The sequence below is a fragment of the Hypanus sabinus genome, chromosome 21 (genome assembly GCF_030144855.1).
Source record: "Hypanus sabinus isolate sHypSab1 chromosome 21, sHypSab1.hap1, whole genome shotgun sequence".
NCBI classification, from domain to species: domain Eukaryota; kingdom Metazoa; phylum Chordata; class Chondrichthyes; order Myliobatiformes; family Dasyatidae; genus Hypanus; species Hypanus sabinus.
Genome location: NC_082726.1, coordinates 58,531,314 through 58,547,826, shown reverse-complemented (window position 1 = coordinate 58,547,826; position 16,513 = coordinate 58,531,314). Strand labels below are relative to the sequence as shown.

The 16,513-nt window shown below is 38.6% G+C and overlaps 1 protein-coding gene across 2 annotated transcripts in view; it reads left to right on the top strand.

Moving 5' to 3' along the window:
- The window catches only part of scaper (S-phase cyclin A-associated protein in the ER), a 325,667-nt gene that overhangs the window by 63,079 nt on the left and 246,075 nt on the right, over nucleotides 1-16,513 (top strand). For both annotated transcript variants that reach the window (XM_059946644.1, XM_059946645.1), the window contains exons 9-10: nucleotides 2,801-3,069; nucleotides 12,089-12,307. In XM_059946644.1, coding sequence (XP_059802627.1) covers nucleotides 2,801-3,069; nucleotides 12,089-12,307 — 488 coding nt within the window. The remainder of the gene's footprint in view (nucleotides 1-2,800; nucleotides 3,070-12,088; nucleotides 12,308-16,513) is intronic.

Below are 16,513 nucleotides of genomic sequence, written 5' to 3'. Positions count from 1 at the left end.
TTTCAAGTATTGCTGTTATCTTCCAGTTGTCCGTCACTTTAATTCTCTACCCTGTTTCCACTTTAACCTGTTTTTGTCCCGTTCTAATTATGACCAATATAAGATAGATAGATGCTTTATTGATCGGAGGGAAATTATAGTGTCACAGTAGCATTACAAGTGCATAAATATACAAATATTAGAAGAGAAGTAAAAAAGAATAAAAATAAGTTACCTCAAACAGTCTAACAGGAAGGGAAGAGTATTTTCTGAATGGACATGTTGCCTTAGGACCTAATATTGAATACAGATAACCAGCAAGTGGTAATACTTTCAGATTATCAGCCCTCTCAGTTTAGATCAGAATTGGCTAGATCTAATGACAGGTCATCAACCTGTCATATTATTTCAAATTTCCAGCATTTGTGGTGTTTTGCTTCTACTGCTTTTATCACTCAGTTCCTGGATTGCTTTCTTTTCCTTTTTACTTCTCTCTCCACTTTTTGTCTTCATGTCATCTTTAGACCTCCATTTGTGATTTACATTCTATCACCATCTCCTGTAACTGCCACCACCACTGTTGTTCAGTTGCACTTGTATACCTTACAGCAGATATACTCTTTGTACTGCTCTCTTTTCTCTGCAATATAAAATTTGTTTGGCTCAATCCTCCTGAAATGTCATTGACTTAAAATATGAATTATTTCTTTCTTTTCTGCTGTGTGACCTTCTGAGTGTTTCCAGTATTTTTGTTGTCCTATCATTTTTCAAAGATATATGGCTGTGTATGGTGGAAAGATTTTCCATTGTCAGTTTGATTGGGAATATGTTGACAGGAGCGTTGATGCATTGATACAAAAGCCTTCCTTCTCAGTGAAGGAAGTGAAGTGAACATCACAGGAAGCTGTGATATTGTTTCCTGATCACGGATTAAACTGCTTTATTTTCTATCAAGTTGCACATTGAGATGTGTCTAATAAACTTTTTTTCAGCCAGCTTTTTGTATTCCCCATACTCATAAAATTTTACATATACTCTTGAGTCTGTTTGCTTGTTTTTAAGTTGATCAGATCTAGTCTTGGAAACCTGTTCCTTCTTGACTTGCCAAAATTAAGCATATTTGTCCATTTATGCACCTATTTCTCTCCTTTCTGATTCTTGTATTTGTTTCACAGTATCTTTACTGCAAATTTCTATAACTCACCAGCATATGAGAGTAGCACAGGTTGATTCACCCTCTATTCAAAATCTCTATGTTGATGCAGATCTTCCAGTTTGAAGGATTCAATATTTAAGAGTCTTGGTATTAATATTGTAAATATCAAAATTTGTGAGCATGTAGTCTTTTGCCAGGGAGGGGATACTAAAAGCAAGAAAGCATAAGTTTAAGATCAGAGGTGAGAGGTTTCAAAGGGGCAGCAGGGCAGCTTCTTGACATAAAGGGTGCCCTGCATTTGGAATGAACTGCCGGAAATAATTGAGACAGGCATATTAGCTGTATAGATATACATAGATAGGAAAGGTTTAAAGGGCTATTAGCCAAACATGGGCAGATGGGATTAGCTCTTTGGGGAGCATCTACTAAATATGACCACAGTTAGGCTTTGTTCCCATGTGACTGCTCTACAAGTATATGAAGAAGCCTACCATAGCAGAGGATCTGGTATTTGATCACAGTAAAAACTTTGAACTTCTATAGATGCACAGTGGAGAATATCTTAACAAGTTGCTCAGGAACAGAAAAGGCCACAGAAAGTGGTGGATACAACCCAGTTAATTACAGGGGAAGCCCTCCCCACCATTGAGCCCATCACCAGAGATACCCACCATCCAGACCAAGCCCCCTACCATTAGGTAAGGGGTACAGAAACCTTCAGTCCCATACTACCAGATTCAGGAACAGTTATTACCCTACAACCATCTGGTTCCTGAACCAGCATGGATAACTTCATTCACTATGATTATACAATCTACAAACTTACTTTCAAGGACTCTTTGCAACCCATGTTGTCAGTATTATTTACATAGTTTGTCTTGATATTTGTGAGTCTTTGTTTATGTATAGTTTTTCATAAAATTCAATTGTATTTTTTTTCCTGTAAATAACTGTTTTATTTTCCCCCTCAACCCCATTCTCCTGCCTTCTCCCTGTAATCTTACCAAAACCTGATACCCACCATCCACCCAGACATAAAGGAAGTCCATTTCATGTTTTGATGTGTAGCTGAGGATCAAGCCTGGGATCATCTGCTGCATAGGTTTCTATCTTTATTCACTGGAGTAGTAGATAGTTAACTATTTTTTCCTTTTCAATAATAGTTGTACTTTTTAATGAGAGGATTAAGTCGCCATAGTAATTTAATTTTTTTTAATGTGCTGTAGTTTCTAATGGAATTTTCAAAAAAATTTTTCCAGGAAGTTTTACATTGGTTTAGTCAAGGTATTTAAACCAAATGTCTTGATGTTTCTACATGTTGTTAGCCTTCTTCCCAAAGATAAGGAGACATAGTGGCTTAGAAGATGTTTAGTTAATAGCAGGGTGCTTGGGAAATACATCGGTGATTCTTTTAATAAACATCTAAGCTTTATGTTGAAAAAGATTCACATTTGGAACAAAAGTCTATATCATGTCACTCTACATAAAGCTCAAATATTTATTCATGAAGACTATTAATTGTACACGTGAGACTTGGGACCTTGCAATATTCATGCGTGAAAACTCGATACTCGTCATGCTTTCAATGCTATCTAGTTTTATGATCATGGAGCTATAGATTAACGCACTCTTTTGCAGACATTCTCTTTCTCCATTTTCTCTTAGACAGTAAAGATACTGAAGGATGGGAGACAGTGCAGCGTGGAAGAACAACACGGTCACGTTCTGCCACAATGGCTGCTAATGCCGGTACTAAGATCTCAGGAACTATGTATCTGAGTCTTAAGGATGACAGTGATAAGGAAAATGGAGTCTCAGTTTCACAGAATGGAGACCTAGAATTTGAACAAACCAGCCCCAGTTCTGATAGTGTTACTGTTACACCAGAAAAGTTAAACAACCAGAATGAAGATTCTTCTATGGACAGCTTTAAGGTATGGTATGTGATAGTAAACAAATGTAAATTCTTGAGCAGTATTGTATGATAGCAGTGAACACTCCAAGATTAATAAAAATATATCAGGGAAAATTTTTAACACTCTGTGCTGTTCCATCAAGGTATGAGGTTTAAAACAATATCATGTATCCCTGCTTTATCTTTGGCGTGAAAACTAATCTAAAATGATGGAGCAGACAGGGTGGGATATATCCTCTGATGAAATGTCCTTTATAGTATATAGCAGCATTAATTAGCCTTTGATATAAGGTGGCTATGTAGATAACATTGAGGAGTGTGAATAAACTTTTCCATTTTAGAAGTTAACCTCATATTATTTCTCTATAGTTCATTTGCTATTGTATGTTTTTCAAATTTTTCTTGCTTTGGCTCCTGAAAGGAGAACTTCTTTCTTGGCTGTTCTTCTAAGAATACTTGCCAGTACTTAATCCATTGCCTCTGTTATCAAGGTCATATAGTTCTGGAAGTTATACAGTGCAGTCCACAGCAATAAGGGAATAAGGTTCATGTGCACTAAATGCTTGACATAGGATTTACATTCTTACCAAATACTCTGTATGCAAGTGACCACTTCTCTTAATGTTCTGACTCACTGAAACTGATTTTTTTTTTGCTAGTGGTCATACTTTAGGCTATTATTAATTTTCTACTTAGTTGCTTAAATTGGTTTTATGGAATTATCATCATGGTCACTAGTTGGCTTGTAAATTAATTTGTATCTATGATACATATAAACAGCATAATCACATTATTTTTGCTTTATCATTAAAATACAGGTTGAGGACCCCTTACCTGAAATGCTTTGTGCCGGAAGTGTTAAAGGTTTTTTAAGGGATTTTAAAATATAAAATATTTCATGAAGGTAGAGCAGTGGATGTAGTGTATATAAATTTCAGTAAGGCAATTGATAAGGTTCCCCATGTGAGGCTCATTCAGAAAGTAATAAGGCATGGGATCCAAGGAGACCTTGTTTCTGGATCCAGAATTGGCTTACCCACAGAAGGCAAAGGGTAGTTGTGGATGGTTGGTATTCTGCATGGAGGACGGTGACCAGTGCTGTCCCACAGGGATCTGTTCTGGAGGGTTGTTAGAAGTTACAGTGCAACATTAATCGAATCCAGAACTGGACTGAGAAGTGGCTGATGGAGTTCAACCCAGATAAGTGTGAAGTGGTTTGTTTAGGTAGGTCAAATCTGAGCACAGAAAATAATATTAATATTAAGACTCCTGGCAATGTGGAGGGTCAGAGAGATCTTGGCGTCCGTGTACATCAGACACTCAAAGCTGCTCTGCAGGTTGACGTTGTTGTTAAGAAGGTGGGTTGGCCTTCATCAACTGTGGGATTGAGTTCAAGAGCCGTGAGGTAATGTTACAGCTATATAAGACCTTAGTTAGACTCCATTTGGAGTACTGTGTTCAGTTCTGGTCACCTCATTACAGGAAGGATGTGGATACTATAGAGAGAGTGCAGAGGAAATGTACAAGGATGTTGCTTGGATTAGATAGCATGCCTTATAAGAATAGTATGAGTGAATTTGACCTTTTCTCCTTGGAGCAACGGAGAATGAGAGGTGACCTGATAGAGGTGTATAAGATAGTGAGAGGCATTGATCGTGTGGATGGCCAGAGGCTTTTTCCCAGGGCTGAAATAACTAACACAAGGGGCATGGTTTTAAGGTGCTTGGAAGTTGGTACAAGAGGGATGTCAGAGCTAAGTTTTTTTACACAGAGATTGGTGGGTGCGTAGAATGCACTGCCAGCAAAGGTGGTAGAGGCAGATGCAATAGGGTCTTTTAAGAAAATCTGAGATGGGTACGTGGAGCTGTGAAAAATAGAGGGCTATGTAGTAGGGAAATTCTAGGCAGTTTCTGGAGTAGGTTACATGGTCGGCACAATGTTGTGGCCCAAAGTGCCTGTAACGTGCTGTGGGTTTCTATGTTTCTTTCTAAATAATGAGATATCTTGGGGGATGAAGCTCAAGTCTAAACATGAAATTTATTTACATTACATACAGAGCTTATACATATACCCTGAAGATAAATGTGTACATTGAACAGTCAGAAAGGTAAGAAGCAGTCATTACTTTGGTTGCCCAGGTGGGCAATCAGTGGCTGTTTGCTATTACCACTATTGCCATCATTCCCAAGTCTTGAATTTATATGCTGCCAGTAAGCATTCTTTGAATTACACTTGTTCATCGCGTATGTAATAATGCAGCCATTCAGCGTGTTAGATTTTCATCAGTGACAATCGTGGCAAGCTCATCAATTAATTTCTCTGCTACTTCGTGATCAGATGCTTCATCACCACAAATCTTTAAAAATTTAATGTTGTGCCTTTTCTTAAGTATCTGCAACCAACCTGTGGAATATTCACAATGGTCTTCAATTTTCATTTCAGTGTGATAGATCTTTGCTTCTTTCATGATCAGTATATGTTCACTGACAAATCCACTCTTTCAGTACAGTTTTTTGCTTTAACCATCGTTTTCCTATTTTTCATTGACTTCTGTTAATTACATATGTGATATCACTTCTCAGAACTGTCTTTGGTGCACAGAACCTTCCTAGTGCCTTGTTGAATTTTCCATTTATCACATCATGCCAACACATACAAAAAAAATTTCGGATATCAGAGGTTTTCGGGTTTTGGAATTTCAGATAAGGACTGCTCCACCCATATAAATGATTAAGCACTATATTAATATTCAATGATATTTCATTCATTATCTAAATATTAACTTAATATTGTAATATTAAAATATTGAAACTGAGAGGTAATTAATTTGGAGAGAGTAAATAAGAAAGAATATATAGCAAGTGGTATGAAATTGAGAACAAAAGAACCATAAAATATGTTAGGCCAGAAATGGAATAATGTGTACAGTTCTGGCTATCATGGCACCAAAAGAAAAATACAGGGAACACCCTCAGCAACCACACAAGGCCTTTTTGGATTTAATTGAGCCCTTTGGATTTCAATAGTTCAGTAGTTTCATTGAATAACTGAACTGTATACAATATATATCCTGAAATTCTTGTTCTTCATAGACATCCACGAAAACAAGATCCCCCCCAAAGAATGAATGACAGTAAAAACATTAAAACCCCAAAGCCCCCCCACTCCCTCTCCCACACACAAGCAGCAGCAAAGCAATGACCCTCCCCCTCCTCCACTTCAGCCACAAAAAAGCATCAGCACCCTCCACCCACCAAGCAAGCAATAGCAAAGCCCCCAATAAAGACCGAGATCTGCAATACAACAAAAACTACTCGTTGGTCTGACAATACAACATACCACAAGTTTTCTCTCCCCCTATTAAAGGGGCAGAGGGGTGTCACATTGAGAAGGAAGACACGAGAAAAACAAATTGCTGATTTGGGATGATAAAGATCTGGTGCGTCGCTTTTTTTCCCAAGTTCTCCACCTCAAGAATCAAGAACAAACTCTTTCCCCTTCCAACGAAAGTGAGAGAGAGGGAGTGCGATTTGCCGAGTACAGAACCCTGACAGCCAATCTGCTGTTCCTGATGTTCCATTTTCTCCAGCGACGCTTCAGTCGGCAGCACTGATATGAAATTGGCTTGTCCACTGTGCTACGTAGCCTCAGAACTCCAAAGGCGCGCTCTTCTAGGCTACATCCTTGGGATTCTGAAAAGTGGCTGGTCATGAGCCCCTGGGAGTGGGTCCCACCACCACGAAGAATCAAAGTCTGAGTGTAACTTCAGGTCAGGGGCTTCAACAGAACCCTATCCACCCTGAAAAGGAAAAATATAGAAATTAAGCTGTTTCCACAAATGATCTCTAAGGAGCTTGCTGTCAAGTGCTATCATAGATTTGCTAGCTTGCAAATGTTTTGGTGCACTTTCCCCCAATACAGCTATAGAATGAAATTCATCTCCATCTTGTGTTTGCTTCATAGTGGTATGCAAGTCATGATCTCAAAAAAGTGAATCTACAACACAGCTAATATCAGTGAAGTCTGGTGTCAAAGTTCTGTCATTGCTATGACATTGTTTCTTCATCACAATGCTGCACTTTGTCCCCAAAAAAACCTCATTGGTGTGAAGCTATGCTTCAGCACTTTTAGGAACTGAACCAAGGTTATTTGAGACTTGGTAATCGAGCTGCAGAACACAGAGAATGTATTATGCTTAGAGGCAAAGCTCAAAGCCACTGTGACTCATCACAAGCATAGTCAATGCCTGAAAGACAAAGGTTCTCACACAACCTGTCCCTCCTGTATAACACTGCCATCCAACAATACTGTAAAGGTTCATGACAAGACCCATGAAGGCTTAACACACAATCAACCCAGACTTTTATCAGTTGAGGAAAAAGTTTTTAGAAATGCAAGGCCTTGGGCTTAGCACAGAGATAATGGTCTACCAGGTAGCAGTGTTTCTTGTCCTTCCATAGGCTTCTGAGATTTAAACTACCAATAGATGCTACCTCAGTGCTCTGGAGCAATACCAGCAATGAAAACCTAAAAGTACCCCTGGAAGGATGAGCAAACTAAGGCCAGTGTTCTCTACTAGTCCAGCACTGAGAACTAGTTATGCACACTTGGTTACATTGGATAAACCATGTTATTTTGTATTCACTTTAGCCAGACTCCTGATACTACACTATTTCAAGCTATGTCATAGGTGGAGATTAACAAAAGAAAAGATACAAGAAAGTACTAAAAGCATTCTTGGAACATATGACTAGGAACTCTCTTGCATGTGACTGCTTGAAAAGGAAAAGGAACATTTGAAGCCAGGGAGAAGGCGTACACAGAAATCCATCCTGTCTATGGAAGAGTCTGTGGTTTCCACATGGCCTCACCAGTTTTTCAGAAGCTACAAACTGGAGTTGAACTACATGTAAGAAGGTGTTGCCAAGATTGGAAGAATTTTACTTGCCTGGAAAGACTAGATAGCCTGTGGTTAAATAAAATGTGTAATATAGAGAGTCCTGAATGAAACTGATGGAAATTATCTATTTTATTTACAATAGAGGTGAATAACTAAATGATGTCAATTTAGGTTAAACAGTGGAGGGAAAAGAAGAGAGGAAGGATTTTTATTTCCCTGGATAAAGACCAGCAGGTGGTCTGGAAATCATGGTTTGAAAAAAGAGGCAGAAACACTCATTCCACGATTACTTGAAATGCAATTACTTTCAAAGCTATGGATCAAGGACTAGAAGCAGGATGGGTCTTGAAAGATGTTCTTTTTATTATTGCCATTTGTGTAATGGTCTTTTTGATCTGTGTATTAATGATTCTATGATTAACATTCCAATTTGATATAACTGTTCTGCCAGTGTTTATTTCACCTGTTTTTCCATAATGATCATCTAATTACATGATTACAGTTGTAAAGTGAATATATACTTTATACCAGCCATTCTCAATGGGGGCCCTGGCACATTTGAAGGGGGCCACTGACTAAAAACTGTGAGAAGGGGAGCCCCAAGTGTTTATGGGGCCCCTGGTAACTGAACTGATAAAATACCCAAGAGGCAACCTGCATTGGAGTTGATAGTTTCCCTCCTTTTTAAAATACCTTTCCAACACACTATTTGAATTTGGCGCACTTGGTAAATTCTTTGCTTAAGCTCCTCCCACACAGCCTCACTTCAGAGTCAGTCGCGAATCAGACTGCACCTGGTCAACGATTCAATCAAGGGTTCTTGTGTCCATTATTGCCATACTATTGCCACAATATGGGATATCGGGAATTTTTACTATTTCCAAACCTGAAGACGATCGCAGAGGCACTGAAGGACGATTACCTTACCGTTTGTGTAAAACATCTCAAGCAGATACAAAAGGACATGCAAGAAAGATTTAATGACCTGCTAAACCTCGGTATCCCGGATTGGATTTTGAATCCACTTGAAGTACAACCCACCCAAGTTGAGGCAGAAATTCAAGAGAGTTTGATTGACCTTCAGAGTGATATAATTGCATGTCGTCAGTTCAGTCAGTTTCAAAAAGAATTTTGGATCAAGAGTGATCTGCCGAATAAATTTACAGCACTGTGGGAAAAAGCCCCAAGATTTTTTATTGCCTTTCCCTCAACATATTTGGTTGAGAGCAGATTCTGCAAGGTAGTTTCCTTGACAAAATCCAGGAATAGCGTTGATATCACAACAAGAGGTGACCTCTGACTGTTATTGTCTAATTTGGAGCCCGATATCATGAAACTTGCCGAAAAGCACCAAGCTCAAGGATTGCATTAGGCCTGATAGATGTTTAATTTCATACAGTCTTTTTCTAAGCTTTGTCCAGGATGTCAGAATGTTCAAATTTTCTTGGTGTTCAATAATAAATGATTTTCTGTCTATCTGTTCATGTTGTATCACTGTTTGAAAGGGGGGCCCTGGAACCTGAGAAGAGCTCCTAAGGGGGCCGTGGTCAAAAAATAGTTGTGAATCACTGCTTTATACTGACACATAGTAAAATGTTAATACTTAATTGGTTGAAAGTGCTTGATTCTCTCAGACTTTTTACACATCAGTACTGAACTAGCTGTTTTCGATTGTAAGTTTTGCACTGAATTCCTAAGGCAAACTTTAAGGTGAGAAGAATTTGCATTAGAACATAAGTTTAAAAAAAAATCAATTTGTTTATACAAGTTGATCCCCTGTGACATTGTGCACACATTGTACAGGCAAGGCCTGTACTGATTTACAATATGTCATCTGCATATTACTTCCAACTGTGATGACATAATACCTTCTGGTAGGGAAATCAGAGCTGTGTTGCAAATAAAGAATGAATGGTAAGTTCATTATAGAATTTTTGTCTTTAATAATTGTTGAAGGAAGTCTGAGGAAATTTGGAAAATATGTGTGACAATTAAGTGTGAAGAATCCAGATAAATGCCGACTTCTCGCCTCTGTCAATGTGTGAAGTAAAAAGACAAATCTTCATTTGGTGATGTGATTAAATAAGGGGAAAGCATAAAATAAACTTTTGGATGAAGCAGAATAATGAGGAGGAGCCTTGGGAAAAGGCATGAAGACAAAAAGTAGACAGAAACAAAATGCTCCTTCAGGAGAACAGAGCCACAGGATGGAGACATGACTTTGGCACAATGGAATGCACTCGAAGATAGATCATTCTAGTTTAAGTGAAGATTGGCTGATTGCTACTTGAATGCTTCTGCAGCCAGCATTCAGCTTTCATATATTTCTAAGGTATAATCTTGTTCCAGCAGTGTACCAGTTACTCCTTAAAGCAAGCTCACCTAACACAAAATATAATTACATTGTTAATATTGTTACTTTTCAAACTGATTTGATTTTTAAATCTGCCTAGTTTATTTTCACCTTTTGATAGGTATTGTTTCTCTGAGTCCAGCTTGGCTCATTTAAAAAAAAAACTTTTGTATTTTATAGATATAGATATATATATATATATATATAAATCTATTGGGTTAAAGGAAAGGATTTTATCAGCACTGCTTAGTCTGATGAGTTTAGATGAACTAGGCAATGCATCTATGTTCTTGATACCTGAATATATCGTGCCTTCTTCAAATTGCATCAGGGCCATCAAGTTTGCTCAGTGCCCTATTATCATCTGTCAGTTTGCTTCATATCCTTAATGAGTAGTGGCAGTTACAGAAAAGAATTGTCGACCGTGATGAGATTACTGCAGGTTTATGAAGAAATAGCTTGCACTGATACGAAATTCTATGTCTGGTATAGATCATAAATCAGTAATTCACTCAGAAATGGGGAACATTTCATGAGCCCAAGAGACTCTGCATTTACATTAAATTGACATTTTACGTTGGGTATTATTAATGTTTAAATTCTTGGCTCTTAAAATGTCCCCTTTTCTCAGAGGATGGATTGTTTCCTAAGTTAGTGCATGTGTTGGCATCCAACCTTCAGCTACTAAATGGTTGGGTGACTATGACTTTATTTATATTGCACATTTGGGGCTAAAATTTTGATTATGTTTGGCTGAAGAGCTTATCATGTGTTCAAAAATATAACCCAAGAGCTTGAGAAACTAACACTGGGAGCTCAGTGGAAAGCCGTGTGTTCCTCAGTCCTGATAGACCATACCTAAGTGATCACATATTTTGCAAGCCACCAGTTGGTAATTTTTTCGTACTAATCCAATCATTAATGATCCTAAGCAATGGAAAGCACTAAATAATCATTGTTCAAAGGAAGAAGAACACGGTTAATTATTGACTGTTTTTCAGCTGTAAGAGAACTGATGTATTCAGTTTTGTGCCTGATAAACAGATACATTGACAAAGGTAGAGTTCTCATTTAATTAGTTACTTTCTAATCCTCGGCACCATTTGTACATTTGTCTTTTTAATCTTTTACTATTTAAGTGCACACTCTTGACTTCAGGCAAGAATAACAGTTTGGCATGGATATGGACTAGATGGGCCAATGGGCCTGTTTTTGTGTTGCAGGTCCAGGTGAGGAATTACCACCTGGAATCTCATCCCCACTTATTCTGCCTTTTGATGTGTACCTCAAAACATTCCCCCCAGTCATCTTTGGTTCAGTGTCCTTGAATTCTTTGTGATGTGCTTTAAGCTGCTTTATCTTGAAGTCACCATGCAAGTAAAAGGTATTAGATATTTTCCCATTGTTTTTCTGTGCTGGCTTATATCTGTGGAAAAAGGTCCTTGGCCCACTACCATATCTACAGATGCAATTTTAGATGAGAATAGGGTGTATTACACAGTCAGGATGTTTTAATTGATTCTATAATACAAGCAGGTATTATTTTACATGTAAGTACATTACTCTGCACTGCCTTCTCTTTTACAAACTGCAACAATATCTCCCCACTTACAAGGTGCTTCTAATCTAATTAGTATCTAATTGGAAGCAAATCCAAATAGTCTTTGTACAGCTTTAACTGTGGAGAGTTTAGGCCAAAAGATCTCTGTATTTTGATCAATAGTAGTGTTTTGAATAATTGCAGACCTACTGAAACATCTTGTAATGAGCATTATATTACATTAGCACACAGCAAACATGCCGATGGATTCTGTGCAGCCTGATAATATGCAAAACGAGTCCTGGCAGCAAGAGACAGACAGTGGTGAAAGAGAAAAAGATGCGGTCTGCCTATCACAGGATATGAAAGTGGAAGTGACACCCACTGTTTCTGTGCAAGAACCATCTCCATCAGAGAGTCCCAGACTGGGGCCTGACATGGATCTTTCCAGTGAGCTTTCAAATGTGAGTATGAAAAGAATAAATATATTGCTTGGATGATATAGCATCTAATGACACAGAGGGACAGACTTCTATTTTTTTTTAAATACTTGTGTTTATGATGTTCTATTTAAGCATTTCTCTTCAGTGCAGAACTGCAGATTGCAGCATTTTTTTTATATAACCGTCTTTCCCTCTTCGGACAATTTGTACTCAGTTGAGCTTTATATGAAATACCAATTAACCTTTGATCATTTTCATTGAAGGATGATGTTGACTGAGGAAAACAACCAAGTACTTTCCTATTATTCAAAAATAACTATTATTCCTTAGAGCAACACAAGCAAATTGTTGGAGGAATTTAGCAGGTTAGGCGATATCTATGGGAAGGAATAAAGAGTTGATGTTTCAGGCTGAGACCCTTCATCAGGATTCTTGATGAAGGGTCTTAGCCCAAAATATAAAATCTTTATTCCTTTCCATAGATGCTGCCTGAACTACTGAGTTCCTCCAGCATTTTGCTTATGTTACTCTGATTTCCAGCATCTGCGTAATCTCTTGTATTAACTATTATAACTTGTACTTGTTTAACCCCGTTAAACTTCTGATGCTGCAGTTTTTATTCCTTCCTTTTGGCAGCCCAAATATATTGAGATATTGGTACATAATTTGACTTGGGTAGCAAAGACACTGTTGTGCATACAAGTTGACACTTGGAAATGGTACAGAAGAGAGCTGGGTACCAGCAATGCACCTACATTGTCTAAATCTTATGTGTGAAGTTTTACTTGAAAGCAGTGTGTAGATAAGAAAGAAATGGGGAAGGACAATGAAGGTTATCGTGCCATGCCAATAAAGCAGCCACCTATAATCTTTAGGCTGTTCATTCTTGTATCAAGTATTTAATGGACTACCCTATTATTAGATATTTCCAAGTTCTCTATGATGTTGAGATATACAATTGCTCTTTCACTTCTTTCCTGGGCCTGCACCACTTTAAATTTAAGCAAGTTGAAGCAGTGCATCATGACATTGTATATATTAATATCCTAATACAGTGCACATGCATATTTTGCAGTGGAAATATGGAAGGAATATGGAGAGCATACCAGATGAATAAATTTCAATGGGGTAGATCAGATTTCAATAATCTGATTACATTTCCAAAATAAAAGTAATGTAAATGATGGTAACATAATAATGTGTTCAATGATAATCTTTACTCTTCTACTCAAACATGCTTGCAATGAAGGCTAATGTACCAGTTGCTTTTAGTGATTTGTGTACACGGGCACCCGAGTCTTAGAACATAAACAATTATCATAATTTTTTAAATATCCAGAATTTCTGGACATCATTTTTTCCCATATTGTACATCTGCTACTGTTTCAACTTGCCTTTATCACCCTGAACTCTCTTGTTTTATCATGATCAAACTTAATTTTGGGCTGACGTCTGGCATTCTTTCAGGAGGGTGAACCCTCGCGAGGCAGCAGGCCCCAATGGAGTACCAGGTAAAGGTCTGAAAACTTGTGCCAACCAGCTGGCGAGAATATTCTAGGACATTTTCAACCTCTCACTGCTAAGGCCAGAAGTTCCTTCCTGCTTCAAAAGGACAACAATTATACCAGTTCCCAAGAAGGGTAGTGTGAGCTGCCTTAATGATTATCATCCACTTGCACCCGCATCTATGGTGATGAAATGCTTTGAAAGGTCGGTCATAGCTAGAATGAACTCCTTCCTCAACAAGGACCTGGACCTAGTGCAATTTGCCTATTGCCACAATAGGTCTATAGTAGACGCAATCTCAACGGCTCTTCACACGGCCTTAGGTCACCTGGACAATACAAACACGTGTCAGGATGCTGTTCCTTGACTGTAGCTCAGCATTTAACAACATCATTCCCACAGTCTTGATCGATAAGCTACAGAACCTGGGCCTCTGTACGTCAATCTGCAGTTGGATCCTTGATTTCCTAACCGGAAGACTACAATCTGTGCAGATTAGTAATAATATCTCCTCACTGACGATCAACACTGGCTCACCTCAGGGATGTCTGCTTAGCCCACTGCTCTACTTTCTTTATACCCATGACTGTATAACTCAAATGCCATCGATAAATTTGCTGACAATACAACCATTGTTGGCAGAATCTCTGATGGAGATGAGTGGGCATACAGGAGTGAGATATACTAACTAGTTGAGTGGTGTCACAGCAACAACCTTGAACTCCCTGTCAGTAAGACGAAAGAGCTGATTGTGGATTTCAGGAAGGGTAAGATGAGGAAGCATAAACCAATCCTCACAGAGGGATCAGAAGTGAAGAGAGTAAGCAATTTCAAATTCCTGGGTGTCAAGACCTCTGAGGATCTAACCTCGTCCCAACATATCAAGCAACACATACAAAATGCTAGTGGAACGCAGCAGGCCAGGCAGCATCTATAGAGAGAAGCGCTGTCGACGTTTCGGGCCGAGACCCTTCGTCAGGACTAACTGAAAGGAAAGGTAGTAAGAGATTTGAAAGTAGGAGGGGAGGGGAAAATGCAAAATAATAGGAGAAAACCGGAGGGGGTCTTTCTTGTCACCTTTCTGGCTCTCAACTTCATCCCACCCCCTTCAGTCTTCTCCTATCATTTCGCATTTTCCCCTCCCCCTCCTACTTTAAAATCTCTTACTATCTTTCCTTTCAGTTTGTCCTGATGAAGGGTCTCAGCCTGAAACGTCGACAGCGCTTCTCCCTATAGATGCTGCCTGGCCTGCTGCATTCCACCAGCATTTTGTGTGTGTTGCTTGAATTTCCAGCATCTGCAGATTTCCTCGTGTTTGCCCAAACATATCAACGCAGCTATAAAGAAGGCAAAGACAGGGGCTATGTTTCATTAGGAATTTGAGGAGATTTGGCTTGTCACCTAAAGCACTCAAACTTCTAAACATGTGCCATGGAAAGCATTCTGAAGGGCTGCATTACTGTCTGGCGTGGGGTGGGGGGGGCTACTGCACATAATCGAAAAAAACTACTAAAAGTTGTAAAATTTGTCAGCTCCATCTTGGGTACCAGCCTCCAAGACATCTTCACGGAGCAGCACCTTAAAAAGGCAGCATCTGTTATTATGGACTTCCAGCTCTCATGTCCTCTTCTCATTGTTGCCTTCAGGAAGGAGGTACAGAAGCCTGAACACACACACTTAGAGACTCCGGAACAACTTTTTCCCCCTTTTAGGAACATCTGATTCCTAAAAGGACATTGAACCCATGAACACAACCTCTCTTTTAAAAAAAAATATATTATTATTGTTTTTGCACTATTTTTAATTTAACTATTGCATATACATTTATACTTACTGTCATTGATTTTTTTTTGTTTTCTATATAATATCATGTACTGCTGCTAAATTAACAAATTTTGCGACATATACCAGTGATAATAAACCTGATTCTGATTCCATCAGCAAGCTAAGAGATGGTGCATTTGGTCTTTACACCAAACTGTTGATACAGATTTTGAATAGTTAGGGTCACGCCCAATAAACGATACAGTAACCACTGGTCACAGCTTGTCAAATCTAGCAGGACTTGCTTATTTCTGCTCTTCTTTGTCACTCTTAATTTTATCAGAAGTTTTTTGAAGCCCACGTCCGTTGGTTCCCTCTCCTCGGTTCCAACAGATTGGTTCAAAAGTGATTTAGAATCATACAGACATGGAGTTCAACCCACTGGGTCTGCACTGTCATTCACACCCATCCACAGTAATGGTACACTAATCCCATTTTATTCTCCCCAAATTCCTATAAATTCCCTGCAGATTTTACTTAACACTGGGGGTAAATTACATTAGCTGGTTAACCTACCAGTTCTACATCTTTGGGAAGTGGGTGAAGCTGGAGCATCCAAGGAAGGCCCATGTATTCACAGGAAAGGAATTAGAATTCCATGAAGGCCGTATTGGAGGTCAGGATTGTAGGGGATTTACTGCTCTCTCACAGCTTCTGTTCCACTCTACTCTTTCATTTCATAAATCCATGTTTATTCTGCACCATTATATTATGATTTTCTAATGGTCCAGGTCTTTGTTTTCCTGGAAATGGCAATATAGATAGGATAGTAAATAAGTCATATGGCATGCTTGCCTTCAAAAGTCAGGGCATAGAATATTAGAGTAGATACATTATATTGCAATTTTACAAATGCTGGTTAGGCTACTCTAGAAAGGATGCCATTGTGCTGGAGAG